Below are 25,047 nucleotides of genomic sequence, written 5' to 3' on the forward strand. Positions count from 1 at the left end.
ATGACCAAAGTAAACATATACTTTGTCTATAGCAGGTCATGTATTTATAGCCATTACTATAAATCCTGAATCAACTCTTCTTTCTCATTGGAAGAATTGCTCATCAAATATCTCAGTCCATTATAGATAATTAGCTATAAGTGTTAGACCAATATGATAATTTGTTCATCCATTGTATTAGTTTTAGTTTCTTGAAATTAGAAAATCAGATTGTTTAAGGTATTATTGTAGCTACTTGGGAATCTTTTTGGTTTGGCTTTAAGTGAATGTCCCTTAACTAACATAAGATATGATCTTGGACTTTTATATTGAATGTTTTTTTCCTTATATTCTATCATAATGACATTCCATTTATTCCCTTAGGTTTGATACTTTAATCATCATTGCAGCCTTGATGGCCACAATAGCCAATACTGCAATTAAGTCAGGTAAGTACATCATTTCCTCTTATTGTTGCCTGACTCATGATGGTGAGAGATAATCATTAAGTAAATGTTAGCCTTGGATACACAAATGTAGTCTTAGATCAAAGCATAGTCTCTGCTTTTAAGGGATAGTCAATCTCTTTCTATCTATGACTAATTATATTTTTTGGAGGGTTTGCTTCTTTGTAAAAATTTTTTATTTATTTAAGGCAATGAGGTTAAGGGACTCCCCAAGGTCACACAGCTAGGCAATTATTAAGTGTCTGAGGCCAAATTTGAACTCAGGTCTTCTTGAGTCCAGGGCTCTATTGTGCCACAAAACTGCCCAAGGGGTTACTTCTTAACTTCCATTTAGAATTTTCTTTCTGGTATGATTAAAAAAAAACTTGTCTTTGGACTAGAAGTTTAAACTTTCTCTACTTAGGACTAAATAGCTCAGAATCATTAATTATATGGCATAGAAATCTCAACCATACTTCTAGAGGTATGGGGCAGAATTCAGTATAGCTGCCTTTATAGAACCCAACCTGAGTTAAACTAAATGTCCAAATCCCCACAGATATACTTCCCTTGTAAATAGATTATCGCCCAGTCATAGTATGTGGTATGCCTGAAGGAGGGAGTTGGGGTGCCCCAGTTGTTCTCCTCTATCTTCTTCATAAGTTGGTGAAGAACACAGAAATGCCTCGAAGTTCATAGGATCATGGAATGAGCTGGAAGTCTCTCCAAAGTTAGACCTGAGCTGGGCTGGTCCTCAAATGAAGGACTTACAGCCTCTTTGGGATCATACTTTCCAATTGGGTTGCCCTTGACAAAATTTATGCTCCATTGACAGCCTTTGAGAACCCAGGGTCATCTTCATGGTAAGAGGAGGAATTGCATCTAAATCATATTCTAAATGCACTTATGTGGTGAGGTAGATAGAGGGCTGAATTTGGCACAGGAAGACTTGAGTTTTAATCCTGCCTCAGATACTTGCTGTGTAACCCATAGCAAGTCATAAAATCTCTTGGAACCTTAGTTTTCTTATCTGTAAAATGAGGAGATTGAATTAAAGGACTTCTAGGTTCCCTTCCAGCCCTAAATGTACAATCTTATGAATTATCCTCTAATACCAATAAAAGTTCAGTTTTTGTTAATAAAGTAATAAACAGAATAATGGCAAATCAGCAGGTGTCTGTTGTTTTCTAGCCATTGAATATAACAGTCAACAAATCCTGGATATCGTCTTTATATTGAGACTTCTTCGGCTCATAAGGATCGTGGACAGCATTCAGAGGTAAAGCCTAAAATTATATAAATAAGCAAAAAGTCTCAAAGCAGTAATATATGGTGGAGTTACATCATAGAATGTTAGAACTGGAAGAGACCCTAGAGATCACTTAATTTAAGCCCCTAATTTTCTAGATCAAAGAACTCAGGTTTGGAAAGGGGGAGTGTTTTTTTTAAGCAATTTAGTGATGAAGTTGGTACTTGATCCTGGGTCTATTAGAAAACTGCTCAAATTAAGTCTGGTACATAAAATCCATTCTCTGCGATAAGAAACAGAATATCCTGAGCTAAAAATATTCTTGCATTAGAAATGGAAATATATTCAACTTAATGAATCAAAATGATGAAAGTAGGGGTAGGGGTCAGGAGAATGAGTGAGGAAATAGGTGGAAGTGTTTGTTTGGAGAACAAGCTGATGAGGCATTTTTGAAAAAAGAGAGGCTGGTTTTGTGATATAGAATAATACAATCAGTTTCTTGCAACTTTTTAGTAAGAAATGAAGAAGCTAGAGTCTATATAAACACAAATGCTCAGGGAATTTGGACAAATCTGTGCTATTGAGATGCTCCCTAACCCAGCAATGACTATCAGCCAAAGTTTTCAGTCATCTCCAGGAATTCTCAGAATTGTTCTTCAAAATGAAAAGGAAATAAAGTCAGCTACAATTGAAAAGCAAGGTTTCCCAAACCCTGAATATCTTCCTGGCTGATTGAATTTATTCTCAGCCTACCTGAATCTTGATTGCTCACTCTCTTGTTTGATAATGAGAATCCATCTTGTTGATTATTCTAATTCTGCAATAATTTTTGACCCCATGCCTTTTTCTGCCCCCTTTAGCCCCTTTATCTTGTTGCTTTCTCTTTATATATCTGATATTCATTGTTTCCCTGACCTCCTTCCCTACTACATTTTTTTGTTGTTGCAAATATTGAAGCTTCTGAGCCAATAAGATAAACTTTTAGGCCCCAACCTTAGGGACTTTGTCAAGTATCTTTCTTGGATGCTGTTAATGGTAGACTGGATGCTCGCACCCTTCCAGTTAAGTCTATTGTCATTGCCTTCTTTTATAGATTGAGATACTTTAAGGGAGATTTTAAAAGGATTAGAGTGGGGGGGGTTGGAAGGGAACTATTGCTGAGATACCTAGTCTATGCAAAGATCCTGATGAGATTTACAAATGCAAATCTTGGTAGAGTGATTTTTTTATCTTTAAAAAAAAGAAGATACCACAAGATTTTTTAAGTTTGAAGAATCAGACTGAGTTATACTAATTGGTACGCTATATTTCCTTTGCACCTGCACCTTTACTATAACTTTGAAATTTTTGTTTTACCCTAGATTTCGGGTCATAATGACAACTTTAATTAATATCATCCCCACGATGTTGACATTTGTTGGTCTTGTTCTGGTAAGTATGCTTGGTAACATTTAATCTTGAAAGTAAGTGTTTTATATAGAATCTGTTCCTGAGAGCTATCCTACTGAAAGACTTTTGAAGAACTTTTATATAAAGAAAAGAAAGACAGTGCTACTTAAAATGACGACAATTGAATATTTACAGATTAAATCTTAGACTGAATCTCTGTATTAATTGGCTATTTAGCAGTATCACAGACACTTCCTAGCTAAGTGACCCTTGGAAGATCACTTAGCTTCAGTTTCCTCATTTTTAAAATGGGGCTACTGTTAACCATATTACCTCAAAGGATGATTATAAGGATAAATAGGATGTAATTAGAATTAAGAGGAATTACGGAAGGTTTCCAGTTAAAAATGGAATTTTAGTTCAGCTTTAAAGGACTTAATTTTTTAATAAGTAGAGTGGAGAAAGGAAAGCAATCCAGGCATGAGGAATAATGCACAGAGAAAATGCACAGAACTGAAAGATGGAGTGTCTTGTTCATGGAATGACCAGGAGCCCATGGCCCTGGATTGAAGGGTATGTGTTGGGGAGTAAGGTATTAGAAGACTAGAACAGTAGAAGGGGATAGATTATGCTAATATAATTGTTATTATTGCTATTAGAACCATCATTTTATTGCCATTGTCAGCCACAAAATGGCTAAATGGTTATTGGGCTTTTCTCTTTAAAAATAAAAATAAATTCAAGTTGAAGTTACTCACCAATTTCCCATGTGTTCCCTTTGGTTTTATTGTAAAATATGCCACCCAGTTTACCTAGCTATACTTTCTTACAACAAAATTCTTCTAAAGTCCACCATTCTCTTGGATATGAATGACTCAAGTGACTCACTTTTCAGGTGGTGTACTATATATTTGCTATCATCGGGATGGAATTATTCCAAGATAAAATTCGATTCTTCTCCGAGAGTTCCACAGATCCTCTTGCTCTGGATTGTGGGAACCCAGCCTTGAAAGATTCAACCTTTGCCCGAAGCAGATACTGTAAGAATAATTTCAATGACCTCGCCTCTTCATTCATTGTACTGATGGAACTCACCGTGGTAAATCAGTGGCATGATATCCTTTCAATGAAATTAGGGGAGGTCACCATCAGAAGTAATAAACTTGAGAGGGTTAGATCAGGAGCCTTCTTGTCTGTCTATTGGCAGAATTATTTTCTAAATTTTTAAGTTAGTTTCATTACCCAAAGCCAATAGGAAGACCAAGTATCTGATTTACTATGGTATATAGAAAAGTCCTATATTGAATGGCCAGTGTAATCTCAGAAGTATATAAGATCATGGAATTGCAAACTTAGACCTGGAAGGGATCTTTGAAATCAATTACTCTACTTCTTTTTATTTTACCAAAAAACTAAGACTTGGAAGAAGTTAAATATCTCACCTAAGGTTAATCAGTCAACAAGCACTTGTTACTACTATGTGTCCGACATTTTACTTAGGGCTAGGGATACAAAGAAAGGCAAAAACCAAACCAAACCAAAAAACCTCCCCCTACAATTCCAGCTCTAAAGTAGCTCACAGTCTAATAGGGGAGACAACATGTAAATGATCATGTACAAACAAAATACATATAAGTGCAATGTAAATTAGAGAAAAGAGGGAAAGTACTAGAATTAGAAGGGGTTAGGAGACTTCTTGTGGAAGTTGGGATTTTAGTTGGCAGAACTAGAAGGTAGTGATAAGGAGGGAAAGAATTCAGGCAAGAGGGACAGTCAGCAAAATGCACAAATGCTGGAATTGAAATTTCTTGTATAAGAAACAAGAGGGAGGCTAGTGGTATGGTAACATGGTATTTGGGGAGGGGAGCAAGGGGGGGAAAAGACTGGAAAGGTGGTAGGCAGGCAGGTTGTGGAGGGCTTTAAAGCCAAGGAGAGAATTCTATATTTGCTCCTGGAGGCAAGAGGGAATTACCTGAATTTATTGAATTGGAGGGTGATGTGATCAGACCTATACTTTAGGAGGATCAATTTGATAGCTCAAAGATAGGCAGGTTAATTAGCAGACAATGGTTCAAGTCTAGGAGTGAGGCAATGATAGTGGTGGCAATGTTGGAAAGAAAAGGGGACTTGTCCTTCATTCTCAAGGAAGACTATGTATCAGGGATGCCATGACATATAAGTGAATTGTATTTGAGTGAGGGGGGACTGTGCTAAGTCACCAGTCTCACTTTCTCCTCTAGAGCCATCTGGGTCCAGATATGACTCAGGACCACTGAGATCCTGGACCCCAGGATTAGGACCCTGAATGCAATGGGAGAACTTGACTTTTTAAAGCTAAGTCTTTCCCAGGTCACAGTGTGACTGAGGCAATGCCCATTTGTTCATTGAGTAGGTAAGAGAGTTGAGAAAAAGAGAAGTCTTAAATTGGGACATCCAATTCAGAATGTCAATAGGGACTTGCAGATATGATACTGGGAGTCAAAAAAGAAATTAGGGCTGAAAAAGTAAATCTGAGAGTTATCTGTATAGATTACAACTGAATCCATGGGAGATGATTAGATTATCAAATTAAATAGTATAGAGGAAGAACAGAAGAGAACTCAGGTCAGAGCCCTGTGAGAAACTCATGATTAGTAGGAACAACCTGGATTAAGATCCAGCAAAGGAAACTGAGAAGGAATGGTTGGATACATAAGAGGGGAACCAGGAATGAAAAATGTCAGGAAAACCTAGGGAGAAGACTAGCAAGGAGAAGAGGATAATCAACAATGTCAAAAATTGTAGAGAAGTCAACAAGGATGACACCTGAGAAAAGTCCATTATTTTTGGCAATTATCAAATCATTGATAGCTTTGGAGAAAACCATTTAGGTTGCAATTAAGTGAAAGTTTTTTGAAATCTGGGGAGACATGGGTATATTTGTGGCCAGTAGGGAAGTAACCAGTAGACATTGAAATGTTGAAGGTTAATAAGAGAATAAAGATAATAGAGGGGTCAATCTATTGGAAAATACAGGATTGACTGGGCTTCCTTGTGAATGAGAATTAGGATTTGACTTAGCAAAATATTTCTTCTAATGAGACAAAGGAAGGAGTAGATAGTGGCAGAAGACATTTGAGAAATGTGAGATGAGGAGGAGAGAAGGGGGAGTTCTTAGTACATGATCTCAATTTTTTTTCCAGTGAAATATGAGGCAGTGTTCGAGGCTAAGAGTAAACCAGCAGAGAGGGAACCATGGGAAAATTGAAGAAGGATAAAAAAGTTTTGAAAGGTCACTGGGGTGAATGAAATATTGAGTCAATAAGAAAGGTATAAAAGGATTGCCTTACTACATTGAGGGTCCTGATTACATGGATACTAATCTGGTCTTTCGATTCTAAATCTCATAGTCTTTTTTAATACACCAACAAGATTTGGGAATGGAATTTAACTAAAGCAGGGAGGCTTCTAGTGCCTCCACTCATTGAAATTGACTTTCCGTGATTATAGATTTATAGACTGATTCATGGACTTCAGAGATCATTCAGCCCACCCCCCTCACCTTTTTTTTTCAATATAGATCAGAAAACTGATCTTTTCAAGTATCATTTTTTCTCTCTCTACCTTAACTTCATACTTATCGCTGGTGGTTTTGCCCTTGTAACTCATCAGGCTACAAAACTATTCTTCATTGCTTTCCATATTGTGGTCGTTATCCTCATTGTTAAGTAAGTTCATGAGTTTTTTCCTACCCATGCTTGGAAAAAAAGGGGTTAGATCTCTTCCTATCTCTGATCCCCATTAATCTTTGCTCTAATAAGTCCTCTAATGGCACTTATCACAACCTATCTTTATATTATTTTCTTTCTGACCATGATTTATCCTTTCCTATTGGACTGGTTGTTCCTTGATGACAGAGACTGTTTTATCCATCTTTATATCTTTCATAATGAATGTCATATTCCTAAGATTCCTTTGGTAAGTTTATCAATAAGAGAGGAAGACCTGGAAACCAAGGAAAAGAAGCATTGTAGGTGACCCTAGTTTAGCCCCTTTATTGTCTTCCATAGAATGGATGTAATGGGGACTTGAGAAAAAGTCATTAAATTTGGCCATTTAGATATCATTGGCAACTTTGGAGAAATAATTTAGGTTGAATGATGAAGTAGGAAGCTGGATTTCAGAGAGCTACAAGAGACTGCAAAGAAAAGATGTGGAGGTACTAATTATAGATAGCTTCCTAAAAATTCTTAATCACAAAAGGAAAGGAAGTGTTAGCAATGTCCAATGAAAATGGAAGGATAAAGTATTTTTTGAAGTCAAGAGGATATGAGTATATTTATGGAAGCCATGGAAGAAGAAATGAATAATCCCTATCAATATGTAGGTATTATAGAAGTGTTAAGAAAATGGAAACAAGTCACAAAAAGTTTTGATCATCTTTTCTGTAAAAAATATTGATATTATTTTCTGTAAAAACTATAGAATTCTTATTATTATTATTTGGTTTTTGCAAGGAAGTGAGGTTAAGTGACTTACCCAATGTCAGCTATGTAATTATCAAGTGTCTGAGTTCAGATTTGAACTCAGATCCTCCTGACTCCAGGGCCAGTGCTCTATCCACTGTGCCAGCTAGCTTCCCCTAGCATTGTTATTATTTTGTTAAAGATCTAGTTATAAATAATTTCATATAAAGACATAGCTTCCATTTCTTCTATACCATTTCCAGAGTACGAAAGTCTTCCAGCCTCTACATCTGGTAAATTAGATACCATTTTCCTTGTGAATTAAATGCTCATTTTGTAAAATGGATAGAGAGAAGTAACTGGTCCAAAAGAAATCCAAGTTATGAGGGAACATTTGTACCCTGTGAGTCTTCCTTTGACAATAGCCTGATTGATGTAGACTCCAATACATTTTTAGGTTCTGTCATCTTTTTTGTGAAATCACAATTGATAATAGTTTACATAATACCTTTTGTTTCTCTCTCGATCATAGTATTTTTGTAGCATTCATTTTGGAGGCCTTCTTTGTGGAATATTCATTAGAAAAAAGTGAAATAGAAACCACTATTGAGAAGAAAATTCAAGAGCTGGGTATGGGAATTCAAGAGTGAGTAACCTGTTTACTTACGTTTCTCAACTGAATTCTGAAGGTAAAAAGTACTTCTGATATATATTAGCCTACCTATATCTAAATTTTGCATTTTCCCCAGGGTATCTCTCACAGTGCTATGAACATAGGAAGCCCTCGATAAATACTTGGATGGATGGATATATGGATAAATGCAGATAAATAATTGGGCTTTAATAAATGCTATTATGATTTAAACTTTATTGGAATGAGTCTATATATGGCCAAATATACTGTTGATATTAATGCTTGATATTTCACATTGATTTTGTGTCTATATAATAGAGAAGCTATCCCTGATGGGCAACTGATAGACAACATGGAAACAAATGAAAATGATCTTAGTGGTAGAGAAGAAGTACAAAAACAAAGCTCCAAAGGGTTGTTCTTCCGAATTGCTTCAAAAAGTAAGTACTAACCTCACTGAGTACTAGGTGACTTGATTGGTGAAGTAATATTCCTCATATGTAAAATGAGGGAATTGAATTAGGGGACCTCTGAGGCTCTTTCACCTCTAAATCTCTGATCATTTGTGATTCTTGTTCCTCTTTCTCTATGTCATTCATTGGGGATCAGTTTGATAGAACTCTTCCTTTGGTTCTGTTCCAGTCATAAGTTTCTTTGATTAATAACTTTTAAAAGTTATTTCTTATATGTAAATACAAATTATAGCTTATTGTAGTCTACTTACTTATGCTCATCAGGAATACCTATTAACTTTCTAATTTTCAATTTTCCCCTAGATCATTGTTTCTGTGATCCATAACCATATAGCATCCATGGGAGAATTTTGATATTAAAGAGAAAGGCCCCCTATGGAAGTCACAAATCTAAGATTATTGAAAGCCCTATATATTCCCCAAATATGATTTTCAATTCTATCAATTTTCTTTTATGGACCTACTTGGTACAAGATACTTTGCAAGACTCTGGGGATAGAGAGATCAAATTGACATAATTTCTACCTTCAAGAAGAAACATATTTTACAGAGGAGGAGGAAGGCATAACATGTATAGAGAATGGGTACAGAGAAAAGGGTAAGAGTACAAAGTGATGAGGACAAAGGAGATAACCAAAGAAATGCTTCAATCTGATTTCCTCCTATTATATGTCTTCTTAATTTGGGGACTATAAACTTGTTGCTTTTTTCAAGTATATTTTGATAATTTTTATTTCAAAATAATTGGTTTCCTTTCTAATCCTATATATTTATTTTATGTATTTAGAAACATTATTCTGGAAAGGGGTCTACAGGCTTCATCAGATTGCCAAAGGGGTCCATAACCAAAAAAGGTTAAGAATTCTTGGCCTGTTGAGTTCAGGGTTTGATTTTTTTTTAAATTTTATTTATTTATTTTGAATTTTACAAATTTACCCCTAATCTCGCTTCCCTCACCCCCCCCCCCCCACCCAGGCAGTCTGTTAGTCTTTACATTGTTTCCATGGTATACATTGATCTAAGTTAAATGTGATGAGAGAGAAATCATATCTTTAAGGAAGAAACATAAAGTATAAGAGATAGCAAAATTACATAATAAGATAACATTTATTTTTTTTTAAATTAAAGGTAATAGGGGGTGGCTAGGTGGCGCAGTGGATAGAGCACTGACCCTGGAGTCTGGAATACTTGAGCTCAAATCCATCCTCAGACACTTAATAATTACCTAGCTGTGTGGCCTTGGACAAGCCACTTAACCCCTTGTTTGCCTAAAAAAAAATTAAAGGTAATAGCCTTTGGTCTTTGTTCAAACTCCACAATTCTTTCTCTGGATACAGATGGTATTCTCCATCGCAGACACCCCAAAATTGTGTCTGATTGTTTCACTGATGGAATGAGCAAGTCCATTTAGGTTGATCATCAACCCCATGTTGCTGTTAGGTTGTACAATGTTCTGGTTCTCCTCATCTTGCTCAGCAGCAGTTCATGCAGGGTCTGATTTTTTTTTTTTGTTCTTTTGATGTATCAATTACAAATAATGACAGACTTATCTGAGCTATCTGCCTGGTTGTATATAGTAGTCTGAAAAAACTTTTGTCCATTTCTTTTTCAGTGTGGGGATATGGAGAGCTTATATGAAATTGGGAGAGTAAATATAAAACTGGAAAAGTCTGTAGACAGGGCAGTATACTTGTATCTCAGTGTGATATAAAACTGGAAAGTAGGGAAAGAGGCAGATTGTGAAGGGCCTTAAATTTAAACCTGAGAAAAGTCTCCTTGTCCTTAAAATGTGAAAGTTTATTGATCAGGCAAAAGGAAGGTACTGAAAATTTTTGAGACAAAGTGGCAAGGTCACTTAGGAAGATGGATTTGGTATGTGAGAAGGATGAATTGGGGTAGTAAATTCTGGTATTAGGGAGATTTGTTAGGAGAATGTTAGTAATTTTATTATGGAGAAGTAATGGCTGTGAGGATATAGAATGGTTATATATAAAAGAGATTCTGATCAAATTGGCAGCTGATTAGATATAGGGATATAAGTAACCAGGAAAAATCAAATATATTTAAGACTTTGGCAATCTCCTAGTGACTAGGAGAAGGCTAGTATCCATTGGTAGAAATAGACAAAATGGAAGGAGAAAAGAAAAATAGGGAAATTTAGTGGGTTGTGTGTGGGGAAGACACTGAGTTTTTTCATTTTAACTATATTGCTTTAGGCAGGCTTTTCTCTGCTAATAGCCATTTGGATGTTTGTAACATCAATCACTGGCTAGATTTGATCAAACATTTAATTAATTCACTCCCCCCCCCAAGCACCTAGATTTATTGAATTTTGAGTGCTATCTATGGTTGTGGCCCTTGGCCAAAGGTTCCCACCCCTGCTTTAGAAGAACTCAGGAGACATCTATATAGCAATGTCTCCCAAGCAATTGGAAACGTCAAACTTGAACAACAGGGACAGATTAGGGATGTATGAATAAATATGGGATTGTCCCTCACATTGGAGACACTTGAAACCATTAGTATAACATATGAGTTAGTCAAAAGAGAGAAGGCTGAGGACAGAACCTTAAATAAGATAATAATAATCTTTTAATTGCCAAATCTAATGGCATTTTCTCAAGCATCATGCTCCTTGCTCTGCACAGTTTGATCATCCTCTTTTCTCTTGAACACTTTCCCGGGGTTTTCTGATTGCTCTCTTGGTCTGTCACCTGTCTGACCACTCCTCAGTCTCAGGTTTTCACAAGACTGTCCTTGGACCTTAGACTTTCCTTTGAACTTAAAAGAAAAAGAGCATTTTCATATACACAATACATTTTCAAAGCTCCTCTGCTCTTCTGTGCTTCCTTCTGTTTTCTTTTGTATTTTGTGTCCTTTTTTCTATTTTCCTTCTTCATCCCACCCTGGAGAATACTCCCATTACATACAAAGAGTATATATGTGTGTGTGTGTGTGTGTGTGTGTGTGTGTGTGTGTGTAAGGCCCAATATACATACATACATACACCTCTTTGGAGGTGGACAGCATATTTCATAGATCCTTTATAGTAGATTTTGAGTATTTTTAATAGTCCAAAAGGCAATCTGATAGTTGTAAAATGACATCTCAAGGTTTTGATTTGTATTTCTCTAATCAATGAGAGCATTTTTTTATATCTGTATAGTTTGACTTCTAAATAAAAAAAAACTTGCTATATTTTTTGTTTCTCATTTGGAGAATGATTTGTATTATATAATTGACTATTTCTTTATAAAATTGAATCTAAGAAACTCTAAATTTCTCCCAATATTCTACTTCTGATCTTGACAAATGTACATTTTATACATTTGTACAAAACCTTTTTATTTTAATGTATTCAAAATCATCCATTTTACACTCAATTTTGCTCTTATCTCTTAGTTTCCCCAAATTGTTCTGTCCATTTGTATGATAGGTAATATGCTGTAATTTTCTTGTGATATTTCCCTTTTATTATCTAGATTGTGTATCCATTTTGACCTTATTGTGGTAAAGCTGAGAGATTGTTCTGTTCCCAATTTCTGCCAGGCTGCCTTCTAGCTTCCCCACAGTTTTTTTTTTTTTAACAAATAATGAATTTCTTATCCTAAAAGTTAAAAGAAAATAAACAAATTAGAAAACAGATTCCTCTAGGTTGAAGTGGAGACTAAAGGGAGGCAATGAGTGGAAATCAGTCCAGAAATTTGACTGTGAAAGATAAAAGAGACATAGGACAATAACTAGAGGGGATGTCATGGACAAGCAGTATGTGAAAAATATGAACATCTTTGTGAACAGATGGTAAGGAACCAACAGAAGGCAGAGGTGGGAGAGAGAGCAAGGCAAATATCTTAAATATTAATTAATGAGTTGTATTTTAATCTATTTTTATTTGCTTTTTTAATATTTCCCCATAAGCTTTTTTTCTTGGGTTATTTACAATAACCAAGATATTATTCCTGAGTCCTTTCTTATACTTTTCTCATCTATTCTATCAGCTAATAAAGAATTACTAAGTAGTACCAGATCCTGCTAAGTGCTGGGATATAAAAAGAAGTGAAAGACAGTACCTACCATCAAGGAGTTCACAATGAGGGAGACAACATGCAAAGAAAGATGTAAGAAACAAGATATATGAAGGATAAATAGGATCTATAATCAGTGGAAGAAAGGCACTACAATTAAGAGGGTTAGGGAAGGTTTTCTATGGAAGGTGGATTTTAGTTGGGATTTAAAGGAAGCCAGGGAGGTTAGTAAGTGGAATGGAGGAGGAAGAGCATTCCAGGCATGGGTGGAATGGGTGAGCATCAGGTAGTTCCATTCTTTTCTTCCCCAATTACAGCAAAGATAGTTTTCAACATTCATTTTTCTAAGGTTTTGAGTTCTAAATTTTTCTTCTCTGCCTCCCTCCCCAAGATGGTAAGCAATCTGATATGTGACACATGTACAATCATGTTAAATTTATTTCCACATGAATCATTTTGTGAAAAAAAGATACAGAACAAAAGGGGAAACCGCAAAAAATGATTAAAGTAAAAATGGTATGCTTCAGTCTGCATTTGGACACCATTCTTTCTCTGAATGTGGATGGCATTTTCTGTCATGAGTCTTTTGGAATTGTCTTGGCTCATTGTATTGCTGATAAGAACTAAGTCTATCATAGTTGATCATCACATGCTGTTGTGTACAATGTTCTCCTAGTTCTGCTCACTTCACTCATCTAAGTCTTTCCATATTTTAAAAATATTTACCTGCTCATCATTTCTTATAGCACAGAAATATTTCATTACATTCATATAACACAATTTGTTTAGCCATTTCTCAATTGATGGACATTCCCTCAATTTCCAAAAAAGAGTTACATAAATATTTTTGTTCATATTTATTTTGGGATACAAACCTAGAAGTGATCATGCTAGATCAAAGAGAATGCAGAGTTTGATTGCCCATTGGGCAGAGTTCCAAATTGTTCTCCAGAATTATTGGATAAGTTTACAACTCCATTGCATTATTGTCCCAGTTTTCCCACATCTTCTCTAACATTGATCATTTTCCTTTCCCATTATATTAATCAAGTTTCTCTTATCTATAGTTATTTAGAGCATTTTTAGATAACTAGTGATAGTTTTAATCTCTTCATCTGAAAACTGCCTGTTTATAGCCTTTGACCATTTATCAATTGTATTCCTTATAAATTTGACTCAGTTCTCTCTATATTTGAGAAATGAAGTCTTTATAAAGAAACGCTGGCTGTAAAAATTGTTATCCTTTTAATCTTGCTTCCATTAGTTTTGTTTGTATAAAAACCTTTTAATGTACTGTAATGAAAATTATATATTTTGCATTTCATAATGCTTTCTCTTATTTGGTAATAAATTATTTCCTTCTCCTTTGATCTAACAGAAAAACTATCCCTTGCTCTTCCCATTGCTTTATAGTATCACCTTAAGTCTAAATCATATACCCATTTTTGACCTTATCTTGGTATAGGGTCTGGGATGTTGGTCTGAGCCTATTTTTTGTCATTCTGTTTTCCAGTTTTCCATTTGTCAAACAGTGAGTTCTTATCTCAGAAACTAGAATCTTTGAATTTGTCAAACAGTAGATTACCATAGGTATTTACTACTGTGTCTTGTGTGCCTAATCTACTCCTCATATCTATTTCTTAGCCATTACCAATTAGTTTTGATGATTGCCACTTATAATACAGCTTTAGATATGATACATTTAGGCCATTTTTCTTTGCATTTTTTCATTAATTCCCTTGATATTCTTGACCTTTTTTTATTCCAAATGAATTTTGTTATCATTTTTCTAGCTCTATAAAAAAAAGTTTCATTTTTTTATAAAATATCAGCCTAGCTAGTCAACTCTTATTCATTTGAGAACCCTAACTTGGGTTTAGGTTTGATCTTTGATGGCCTTTTGCTAAACTTATAGAACTTATATAAACTTTTATGTGTTTGGTGATTTCTATCACCCCATTTAACTTCCTTCTCATGATTTGTGATATCTCTCTACAATGGCTTTGTACTCAGGCCATTCATGACTACCCAGGGCCCCTTTCTTCTGTGATCCCACTGGACCCAGTTTACTATGTCTGTACCTTCTTCCTTACTCCCTCAGAGTCTGGTTTTAACTGGTTCCTATAAGAAAAGCTCTGATATACATATTTCTTCTAAGGTGTGTTTGGCAAAGAAGTTTTTTTTTTATATTAATAGGGGATTCTTGCTTTTACTCAAAAGGACTGAATCTCTAATGGTAGGCAGTTGTTTTTTTTTTTTTTTAACAGAGGTAATCTCTCACTGTTCCTCAGATCACATCACATAGGTTGATCTGTTAACAGGGCACTATAAAACTCTTTCCTCTTAACTTTCCTAGTATCCCTAGAAGTCTTTATTTTTGTCTTAACTTTGATAGAATTTTTTTTTTAGGTTTTTGCAAGGCAAATGGGGTTAAGTGGCTTGCCCAAGGCTACACAGCTAGGTAATTATTAAGTGTTTGAGACTGGATTTGAACCCAGGTACTCCTGACTCCAGGGCTGGTGCTTTATCCACTGTGCCACCTAGCTGCCCCAACTTGGTAAAAAGAAATACTAGGATTTTTTTTTTTTTTTTACTGTGGGGAAAGGTACTATATAATATCAATCTACTGGCTAATGTTAGATTAATAAAAAAGACTGACTTACCTCAACAATCATGGATGGGCTAATGGTCCACAGATAACTTAGCCATATAGCTCTATTTTCAAAGCATAGAGGATTAATCTGAATTTAGATCGTTTCAAAGATGCATAGCCTATTAAGAGTAGGTGTAAAAAAGTAAGTTATTACTAGAGTAAGGACTTTAGGGGCAGAGAAATTATTTTTTTCCTTTATCTCTGTAGCCCCAGTGTCTCACACAGTGCTTGATATATATTCAGTACTTAAATGTTTGTTAAATCAAATTGTGAGGATATAAATATTTATTGTGATGACAAATACAGGCAGTTGGTGGAACAAATGGGAAAGAAGGGGTGATGCTGATAATTCTTCCAATCTCAAATAATTCTTTTTTCTGTGAGTGTGATATGCTCATGCTCTTTTTTTTCTTTTTTGGTTTTAGTAGGGCAATGAGATTAAGTGACTTGCCCAAGGTCATATAGCTATTAAATATCAAGTGTCTGAGACTGGATTTGAACTCAAGTCCTCCTAACTTCAGGGCTAGTGCTCTATCCACAGTACCACCTAGCTTCCCTGTGACTCATGCTGTTTGAGTTCAGTCTGGGATCTGCAGGTTTCATTATATGAAGCAAGATGCACCTTGATGGAAGGTGTCTATTGAGTCACTAATTTCAATTTATATCAGTTCTCTTATTTTAGTTTTAAGTGGATTTAGAGCATTTTATTTGTCCAAGTTCAGCAAATGATATTTGATTGGGAAGTCTCTGAAACATGCTGAACCTAACAACTATAAAAAATGAAGGATTCATTTTGGAAAGATTTACTTCAAAATTTCTTTGTTTTCTTCCTTCCAGGATATAGGACAGTAGACGCATTATTACAACGAATGTTTGAATCTGAAATCTCTCCAGAAGATGAAGGACCTTCCTTGGATGAGATTTTGAACCTTTCACCCAGTGATATGTATCCAAAGAATCCAACCTTTGAAAATTCTGCTTAGACCAAGCTTGTAAAGGGAACACAACTGGAAATAGGATGAATGGTATACTTTTTTTTTGCATATGTTATTTGCGGATTTTTATTTCTCCTTTGGGTTCTCATGAAGTCTGTTAAAAGAACCTTTATCCAGTTGAGGATATTGGGAAATAACCACTCTCAGAGTGCTGTATGGATTTGTTTTTTGTCATGGGACCAAGATAACGTTTTAGTCAGAACTTGCCTTTTATCTTGTACAATAATTTTGCCTAAAATTAAAATGAAACTTTGAAAACAAATAGGGAATATTATGCAGGGATTGTTATTACTAGCACTTACTGTTCATGTGTAATGTACATATGGAGTTTTATTTCAATGTGTATATAAAATCCTAGTAGCTTATTTTTACACAATATTCTTCCATTCTACTAAATAGATGCTGTCATGTTCCAAGAATTTATTTAAATAATTAATGGAATATTTTTCTAATATAGTAGGGAGTGCTGCTTTATACATGATAGAAAATACTAATGTGAAAATAAAATTTTGTAGAGATTACATTATGATTTGAGTTTTGAAATACTTTGTACCTTTTTGACTTCTCAAAATATGATTCATTCTTAGTCCTTGGTGATTCTTATATTAGTGTTAGAACCCATGAACTGGGAAGGTTTTTCTAATAATTACATAATAATAGCAAATATTTACATAATACTTTAAGGTTCATAAAACACTTTGAAACTGTTATTTTATCCTCTCAACAACCTGGGTGCTATTTTTTTTCTAATTTTACAACTGAGGAAACTGAGACAGATAAGCTAAGTAACTTGCCCAGGGTCCCACATTTAGTAAGTATATGAGGGCTGGATTTGAATTCAGATCTTGACTCTAGGAAAATGATTTAATGAAAACCATTTTCTGATTGATTCTTTTAAAAGAACCCATTTCCTCTTCATGAGGACAAATAACCTAAAATGATCATTTGGGTTGTCAAGAACCCTTTTTAATAGTGCAAGGGGACTAGAATTAATTGTGACTTGTAAGAACCAGACAGTGAAGATCATATTTGGTGCCTGAGGAGCAAGAATCAATTCCATGTTGGCAAACTGTGAAAATTTATTCTCTTTTCATTTATGCTATTCAACAGTGACCTCAGGGGGATCCTGTTAATCCATGGTGTGAACAAATGCACTCATTCTAGAGAATACCACACAAACTCACACCACCACTCACACACACACACACACACAAACACACACACACAAACATACACACACACACACACACACACACACACATACACACACACTGTATCTGTCATACCCTTATTCTCTCTCTTCCCCCTACCCATTAGTTTATAATATCCTGGAAGGCAGTGATCTTATTTTCCATCCCCATAGACCCAGCATACCTCCTTGCCCATAGTACGTGTCTGATATATGTTGAAAGATGTAACAGCAGAAAAAAGGTAGGATTCAATTCCATTCTTCAAGCCTGCAGTAAGAGTGTATAAGGCATTGTGTGAGGTTCCAGAAATTCAAAGAAAAAACAAATAAGAGCTAATATCTCTACAATCATCAATAGGTATTTAGGCCCAAGCAAAGCACTTTATCATACCATTTGACTATTTTAAGAGATAGGTGCAAGGATTATTTCCATTTTAATGATAAAGAAATTGTAGCCCAAAGAAATAAATGACTTGCTCAGGATCCCAGAGCTAATTGTAAGACCCCAAATTCAGGATGTACTTACCTCAAAAAAGATAGTTTCCAAATTCAAGGAACTTAACATTCTTCTGGTGGTGAGGCAGTGAGACACACATAGACAAGGAATAGAAAAATTTATACAAAGTAGAAAGGAGGAAGAAGGGGAAAGGATATTAGAGATCAGCAGGGCATGAATAAAGACTGGGCTCATAGTGGAAGAGACTTGGTTTCAATGTCCAAGACATAGGCATCTCATGGCTCCAGGAAACTAAGACTACACATTGCAGAGAAAGTATGATCTTCATTGAGAGAAGAAATTCCTGCCTAGGACTTCCCAAGAGATGAAATCATATGGTGAGGTGTTTTTTTTTTAAAGTCTTAATTACTAAGGCAATCTAGAAAGATTTGAAGTGGGAATCTGTACTTATTTTCTGAAGAGCTTTGAAGAGAACTGGAGACACCATGAGGCAGAAGTGAGGGGAAAAGCACTCCAGGCAAGGAAGATTTTCTGTGCAAATGTTTGGAGGTGGGAGATGAAATGTGTAAAGAAAATGGCAAGAGGGCTGGTTTGTCAGGAATGCATACTAGAGGACAATGTGAAATAATTGTGGAAAGAGGCTGCTGCCAGAGTGTTAAGATTTTAATGCTACATTTTGCTGAGATTTGAATCAAAAAACATTTGTAAAATACCTAAGATATGCATTGTACTGTAGGAGGAATATATTAACCATCTGTCTATTTATCTCATTTAGAAAATGGGTTGGAACTTTGAAAGACCTAACTCTGTTCATAGCAACCTAAGAACTCTGCTTAAAGCTCCCAAAGGAGCAATGATGAAGCATGCTACCCTATCTCTCAATAGAGTCATGATGGTGAAGAATGCTTTTTTGGATATGGAAATAATGGGATGCTGTTTTGTATGATGACATATTTGTTATGTATTTTGTTGAGAGGGCTTTGCTTTTCTTCTTCAGTGAGGTGGAAGGAAGAGAAAACTTATGTTAATTTAAATTAAAAATAAAATAAGGCTGGAATAGATGACTAATTCTGATGTCTCATATTTGCTCCTAGGTTTACAAATTAAAGTGATCTTGCTAACTTCTTTGAAGAGTTGTAAAGTAATACCAGAGAATGATTTAGGATGCCTTATGTATCTGTGCCAAGAAACAGGAACTGTTTCTGGAGGACCCAGTAGAGCCCAATCTTGTCCTAGTTTTAGGTCTCCTTCCCATGATGTGCAATCAGCCTATTGGCCATTAGGTGGCCTCCCCACTCCATCATTCACATTCAAAAGTGTGGTTTTACTCTTGTCTTCAAAGGAGCCTCAGGAGTTTTGAAACTTTTTCAGCATCGCTATTCAGGTTTTCCACTTGTGAAACAAGTATGGGATGGGAAAATAGTTCAAATGTCTAAAAATCTTGTCTAAAAATCTATCCAATAGAGGTTATTAAAACTCATAATTTTTACTCTTAAATATTAGTGACTGACAGAAATCAAGTTGCGAAATGAACACATTTCCATGTAGCTCAGGCCATACCTATAATATTGATTGATTGCCCATGCTAGTAACTAATTTGGACACCTCAAAATTGTAGAAATTTGGGAAAGGGCAGTTTAGATACTTTGAGGGCAAATATAGGAGTCTCAAGCAAATTATGATATGGATGAAATGAAACCAATATTGTGACAAGTGTTTGCTTTTTTGTTTCTTTAAGATGAGTTAATCTTGGTTCTTCTAGAATTTATAATTTCCATGGGAGGGGGCAGGAGAGAGATTTAGTCTCAGATCATTTGATTTCTTCTTTCTGTTCTTGCTCATTTGATTTAATCACAGAAAGTTCTGTGTGTGTGTGTGTGTGTGTGTGTGTGTGTGTGTGTGTGTGTGTGAAGATAATAGAGGCAATGAAATATTAACTTGTTAACAAAGTGGAAAGCCATTACTACTCTCTTCTTCCTTTGTTGTTGTTCAGTCATTTTTCAGTTGTGTGTGGTAGAGCATTCTTAGCTTGTATTGGTCTGATTAGCCATAGTCAGACCCACTGTAATTTGTCTCACACATAGTGATGTCATTTTGGTCTTCCTTAATAACGGAAGACAAGAACCAACCAACCAACTCCTTATGACCTCATTTGGGATTTTCTTGGCAAAGATACTAGAGTGTTTACCATTTCCTTCTCCAGTTCATTTTATAGATAGAGAAACCAGGATAAATAGGGTTAAGTGAGTTACCCAGGGTTTTGCAGCTGGGAAGTATCTGAAGAAGATGAGTTGCAGGCTTAGTGCTCTATACACTGCACCACCTAGCTGCCCCTTTTTCCTTTACAGAATGCAAAAATTTCTCCTTTATAGAAATAGAAGGAAACTGGCTTGCTTACACTTCGACATCCCTTTTTGACATGAGAATAAAATCTCCTCTCTCTGCCAATCGGTGCAGGAACCCATTTACTCAGAAGATACTTATCTATCAGGGAGCTAGCTGAGGCATGCTCTCCAGAAAGATGCAAACTCATTGGAGAGTCCATGAAACAACTTCTAGAAATATACCCTGTGTCACAGAGAGGAGTATTCACAGATCTGAGAAAGATCTAGGTCTGGCAATCAAGAATTGAGTCACTGGGAACAGTAGAGACACTGGATCTCAGCCTAGCCACCCATCTAGCCTGAAAGCTGAATCCTCCCTACTAAAAAAACTAATAAGTTTTAATAACTATTTGAATATAATTGGTTTCTTTTGTAATCCTATGTATTTTACTTTATGAATTTAAAAATATTCTGAGAAAGGGTTTTTACCAGATTGCCAAATGGGTCCATGATTTGATGTAGGCTCTATGAAGACAGGGACAATGTCTCATCTAAATTGTTTTTTAATGTGGCAGGACAGCATTCTATTCTGAATGGGAGATGCTTAATAATAAAACTATGGGATCTCTGTTAAATCTCAGTTAAATTCAATCTCTGTTAAATTCAGTGTCTGCTAAATAAGATAGATATAGTGTGTGTATATATATATATATATATACCTATATATCTATACCCACATTTGCATAAACACATATCTACACATAAGAAATGCTATATGAATATACACATATGTTTTGGAGGCAATTATGAGTATATGCATGAGTGTATACATATATTATATATATATATGTGGTGGTATGTATGTGTTGCTATGGATATCTCCATTTTATCCCTGCCCCCCACACACAGACAGAGAGCTGGAGAGAGTCATGCTTGTGATGCACACTGTCTTCTCCTGCTTTGCCTCAATCCACAGGGAAGGCAGGACATGCCCCCTCTCAGAGATCTGCAGCCTTGGTGATGCAGGCATTCTCTACCCTGATGCACTCCAGACCCCCTCTATAAATCAGGATATAGTCTTTGAGAATCCCAGGGGTGGAGAGTCTCAGCCTGCAGCTGAGCTGGTGGGTAGAATCAGCCACCCAAGGAAGAGGCTTGAGGTTGTGAAGAGGTAGCTTAGCCCGGCTGCACCAATGATGACAGAGGGGGTCACTGGACCCACACCTGAAACCTCTGTGACTCTAATAACAATGGCTAGAATTGATCATTCTCTAAGGTTCATGAGAAGCCTTTTATTGTTTCCAAGTCGTGATGAATGACACACAAAGTCTAAATGGAAGATAAGTTTCCTGTAGAGAGTGAGGAAGAAAGTGAACAAGTATTAAGTACCTGATGGTGATGATGGTGATGATGTCTGTCCTTTGTTCTTGAAGAAGACCTTGACATGGAGGGAGGAGGGTGATGTCATGAAAAGCATGGATTTGAGGGAGGGGTGCCTCATTTTCTCCTCCGGAGCATCCTAGATCCAGAGACCAGATAGGGGTCTGGATAACTGGAGATGGCTCAGGACACAACTACTATGTGGGAGGATGGGCAACATAGTGGATAGAATGCTGGGCCTAGAGTCAGGAGGACCTGAATTCAAATTCAGTCTCATATACTTACTAGCTGTGTGGTCCTGGGCAAGTCATTCAACTCTGCTTAGGTTCTTGATTCCATTTTCTGCCTCCTCCTAGACTTTGTTCCAATAGGCCTTCTTTCTCTTTCAGTCTCTACTCCACCTCTGACTTGTTCCCATTTACCTACAAAATCTTCCAGCTTAAAAAAGCTTTCCCTTGATTCAAATACCTCATTCAGCTACAGTCTCATCCATCTTCCTTTCATATCTAATCTTGAAAACTATTACTGATTACAAAGAAGGACTTCTTAGGGTTGGGGGAAGGTAGAGAGGTTGTTGGGTAGTAACAGTGCTGCCAAAGAAGAGAAAAAAAACAGCATCAGCAAAACATTTTAAAAAATACAGATGGGAACAGAAAGAAGTCCAGAGGAGGGTGGCTAGGTGGTGTAGTAGATAAAGCACCAGCCCTGGATTCAGGAGTACCTGGGTTCAAATCCGATCTCAGACACTTAGTAATTACCTAGCTGTGTGGCCTTAGGCAAGCCACTTAACCCCATTTGCCTTGCAAAAACCTAAAAAAAAAAGTCCAGAGGGGCAGCTAGGTGGTCCAGTGATAGCATACCAGGCCTGGATTCAAATGTGACCGCAGACACTTACTAATTACCCAGCTGTGTGACCTTGGCCAAGTCACTTAACCCCATTACCTTGCAACCCCCCCCCAAAAAAAAAGTCCAGAAGAGGACACAGACATGCAGGAGATTGTAGGTGCTATCCTGTTAAATATACACACACTTTAAAAAATGATGTAACAAATTCACAGTTTTATATACAATACTATTTTCTGTTGTTATTATAGTGAGATTGTATTTGTTGATGTTTAAGTTCCTATTAAAGAGAATTTTTATTTTAAAAGTTGTCTATACTTCTGACTCTCATACCTCACCCTTTCCTCTTTCCTCAATCTTTTTGTAACTTGGTTTCTGTCACCATTACTCTAATGAAATTTCTTCTTCAAATGCCACTGATGATATCCTGGTTATCAAATCCAATGACTTTTTTCCTTTTAAGCTTCTGTCTTCTATGACCTCTCCTCATATGAGAAATGACCTTAATTTAAAAAGGCTAAGATCATCCACTGCATCCTGGGTCATTGCCAGTCTTCTTGATTTTTGTCTTATTCCAGGACTTTTGATGATTCTGGAGGAGAGGAGGAGATTGAAGACTTTGCACAGCTCTGCCTCACTGAAATCCAATCCAATTGCCCTCATAATATTTTTGTCTTCTTCAGTAATGAAGAACATATACAATAATCACCACAAAACTCTGTTGACTATCCCCTTCTACTGAATACTCTCTTTTCTAAGTTTCAGAAATATCACATTTTGTTGCTTTTCATCCTCTCCATTTAATTGCTCCTGTGTCTCTTCTGTTGTCATCTTGACCACCTCCTGAACAATTACTCCATGAGCTAGCATTTGTTAAGCTAAGAACTTGGCTAGATAGAGAGAGAGATAATTAGGAAAGATAGAATATACATGCTTAGGCATACGTAGGAGATGCAATAGGAAACGAACCTGTAATTTCAGTAATATAAATAGGGAACACTCAGATGAGGAAACACCCTCTATCACTGTAGATCAGTAACTAATCTGCAATTTGTAGTATTGGAGAGCTACCTAGAGTTTCAAGAGACTAAATGATTTGCCAGCGTAACACAACTATGATGAGTCAGAAGTGGGATCTTCCTTGCTATAGGGTCACAATAAACACAAAGTAAATTTTGTTGTTGTTCAGCTGTTTAGAACAATCTTAATAGAAGATATAGTATATAAATGGAGGAGAAAACATAACCTAAAGATTATGGATCTTGGAAACTGAATGGCATTGATAAAAATACGCTTAGTTTTAGACTCAAAGTTTGAGGTGTTTTTAGGGTGTATAAGTGGAAGTGTCTTGTAGGGAATTGCAGATGAGGATTTCAAAGTCAAGAGAGATCATGACTGGTGATACAAAATTGAGTCAGATACATAGATGTGGAAATTGAAAACATGGGAGTCAGAAAGATTGACCAGAGAGGGATGAGAAAGGAACATTCATCTTCGGGACCTGTTTGCTTGTATCTGCACTCACTCTGCACTCTCTGCCTACTTTGAGGCAGTTAGGTGCCACAGAAGATAAAGTGCCAGATCTGGAGTCAGGAGGACTTGAGTTCAAAACCAGCCTCAGACACTTACCACCTGTGTGACCCTAAGCAAGTCACTTGACCCTATCTGCCTCAGTTTGAGCTAGAGAAGGATATGGCAACCCATTCTGGTATTTTTTCAAGAAAACTCCAAATGGAACCCTAAAGAAATGGATATGGTTGAATAACAACAACAACCTGGCAAACTTCTTATAAAAAATAAGAGAAAAAAATTAAGGTGTTGCACTTTAAACTCCAACCCCAGAACTTATAGAATGATAATAATAATAACAATAACAACAATAATATTGATGATGATAGTGATAGAAAAAAATTTAAAGGTGAAATGCTGTTTCTATTCCATTATTAATACCAGAAAAATTTCTCCTTGAATTCTCCTTTCCCTTCCAGAATATTTGGCATCTTAGATACGAATACCATAGCTATGTAAGAGCATGGTCTCATTAAAGATATTCTTTAAATCACCCCTCAAACAAAATACCCCCAAATCTTTTTTATTTGTTTGTTTTGTTTTTTTATGTTTTTAGAGGAACTAGGGGAAAATGAAGAGCAAGAACTTGCAATTGCACAATACCGAAACTAAAGATACATAAAGTTGGGGACTTTTTCCTTTCCTTTTATCTCCTGGATGAAGAATAAAAGGAGTATAAAGTTCTTATAGTCTGTTGCTCTCATGTTACAGATGAAAGGATTGAAGTCCAGAGCAGGTGAGTCATTTATCCAAGGTCACATAGGTAGCAAGTGGCAGGGGCAGGATCTGACTCTTCTTTTTTCTCCTGTTATGTTGATAAAGGAGCAGTGAGTTGCAGTTGCAAAGTGGCAAATATTGGTGTCAGGAAAAGCTTCCTAGAAGAATGCCCCAAATGGAATAATAGAACCCTAGGTAAATTGTGGCTTCCCCTTCATTGGAGTTCCTTGGGCAAAATCTGGATGGTCAACATTAGCCTTGTTGTAGTGGGGATTCATTC

At 36.1% G+C, this 25,047-nt stretch overlaps 1 protein-coding gene across 7 annotated transcripts in view; it reads left to right on the top strand.

The window, feature by feature from the left end:
* LOC141504324 (two pore channel protein 2-like) overlaps positions 1–25,047 on the top strand; it is a 129,031-nt gene that overhangs the window by 98,078 nt on the left and 5,906 nt on the right. For 3 of the 7 annotated variants that reach the window (XM_074209267.1, XM_074209265.1, XM_074209268.1), the window contains 8 exons: positions 364–428; positions 1,617–1,704; positions 3,036–3,105; positions 3,959–4,178; positions 6,680–6,770; positions 8,041–8,154; positions 8,461–8,582; positions 16,131–20,786. In XM_074209267.1, the coding sequence (XP_074065368.1) occupies positions 364–428; positions 1,617–1,704; positions 3,036–3,105; positions 3,959–4,178; positions 6,680–6,770; positions 8,041–8,154; positions 8,461–8,582; positions 16,131–16,276 (916 nt within the window). In that variant the 3' untranslated portion in view covers positions 16,277–20,786. Of the gene's footprint in view, positions 1–363; positions 429–1,616; positions 1,705–3,035; positions 3,106–3,958; positions 4,179–6,679; positions 6,771–8,040; positions 8,198–8,460; positions 8,583–16,130; positions 20,787–24,606; positions 24,787–24,872; positions 24,963–25,047 lie in introns of those variants that run through there. The other 4 variants (XR_012473280.1, XR_012473281.1, XM_074209266.1 and 1 more) reach the window with 4 other exon arrangements.

The sequence above is a fragment of the Macrotis lagotis genome, chromosome 1 (assembly GCF_037893015.1).
Source record: "Macrotis lagotis isolate mMagLag1 chromosome 1, bilby.v1.9.chrom.fasta, whole genome shotgun sequence".
Taxonomy (NCBI): domain Eukaryota; kingdom Metazoa; phylum Chordata; class Mammalia; order Peramelemorphia; family Peramelidae; genus Macrotis; species Macrotis lagotis.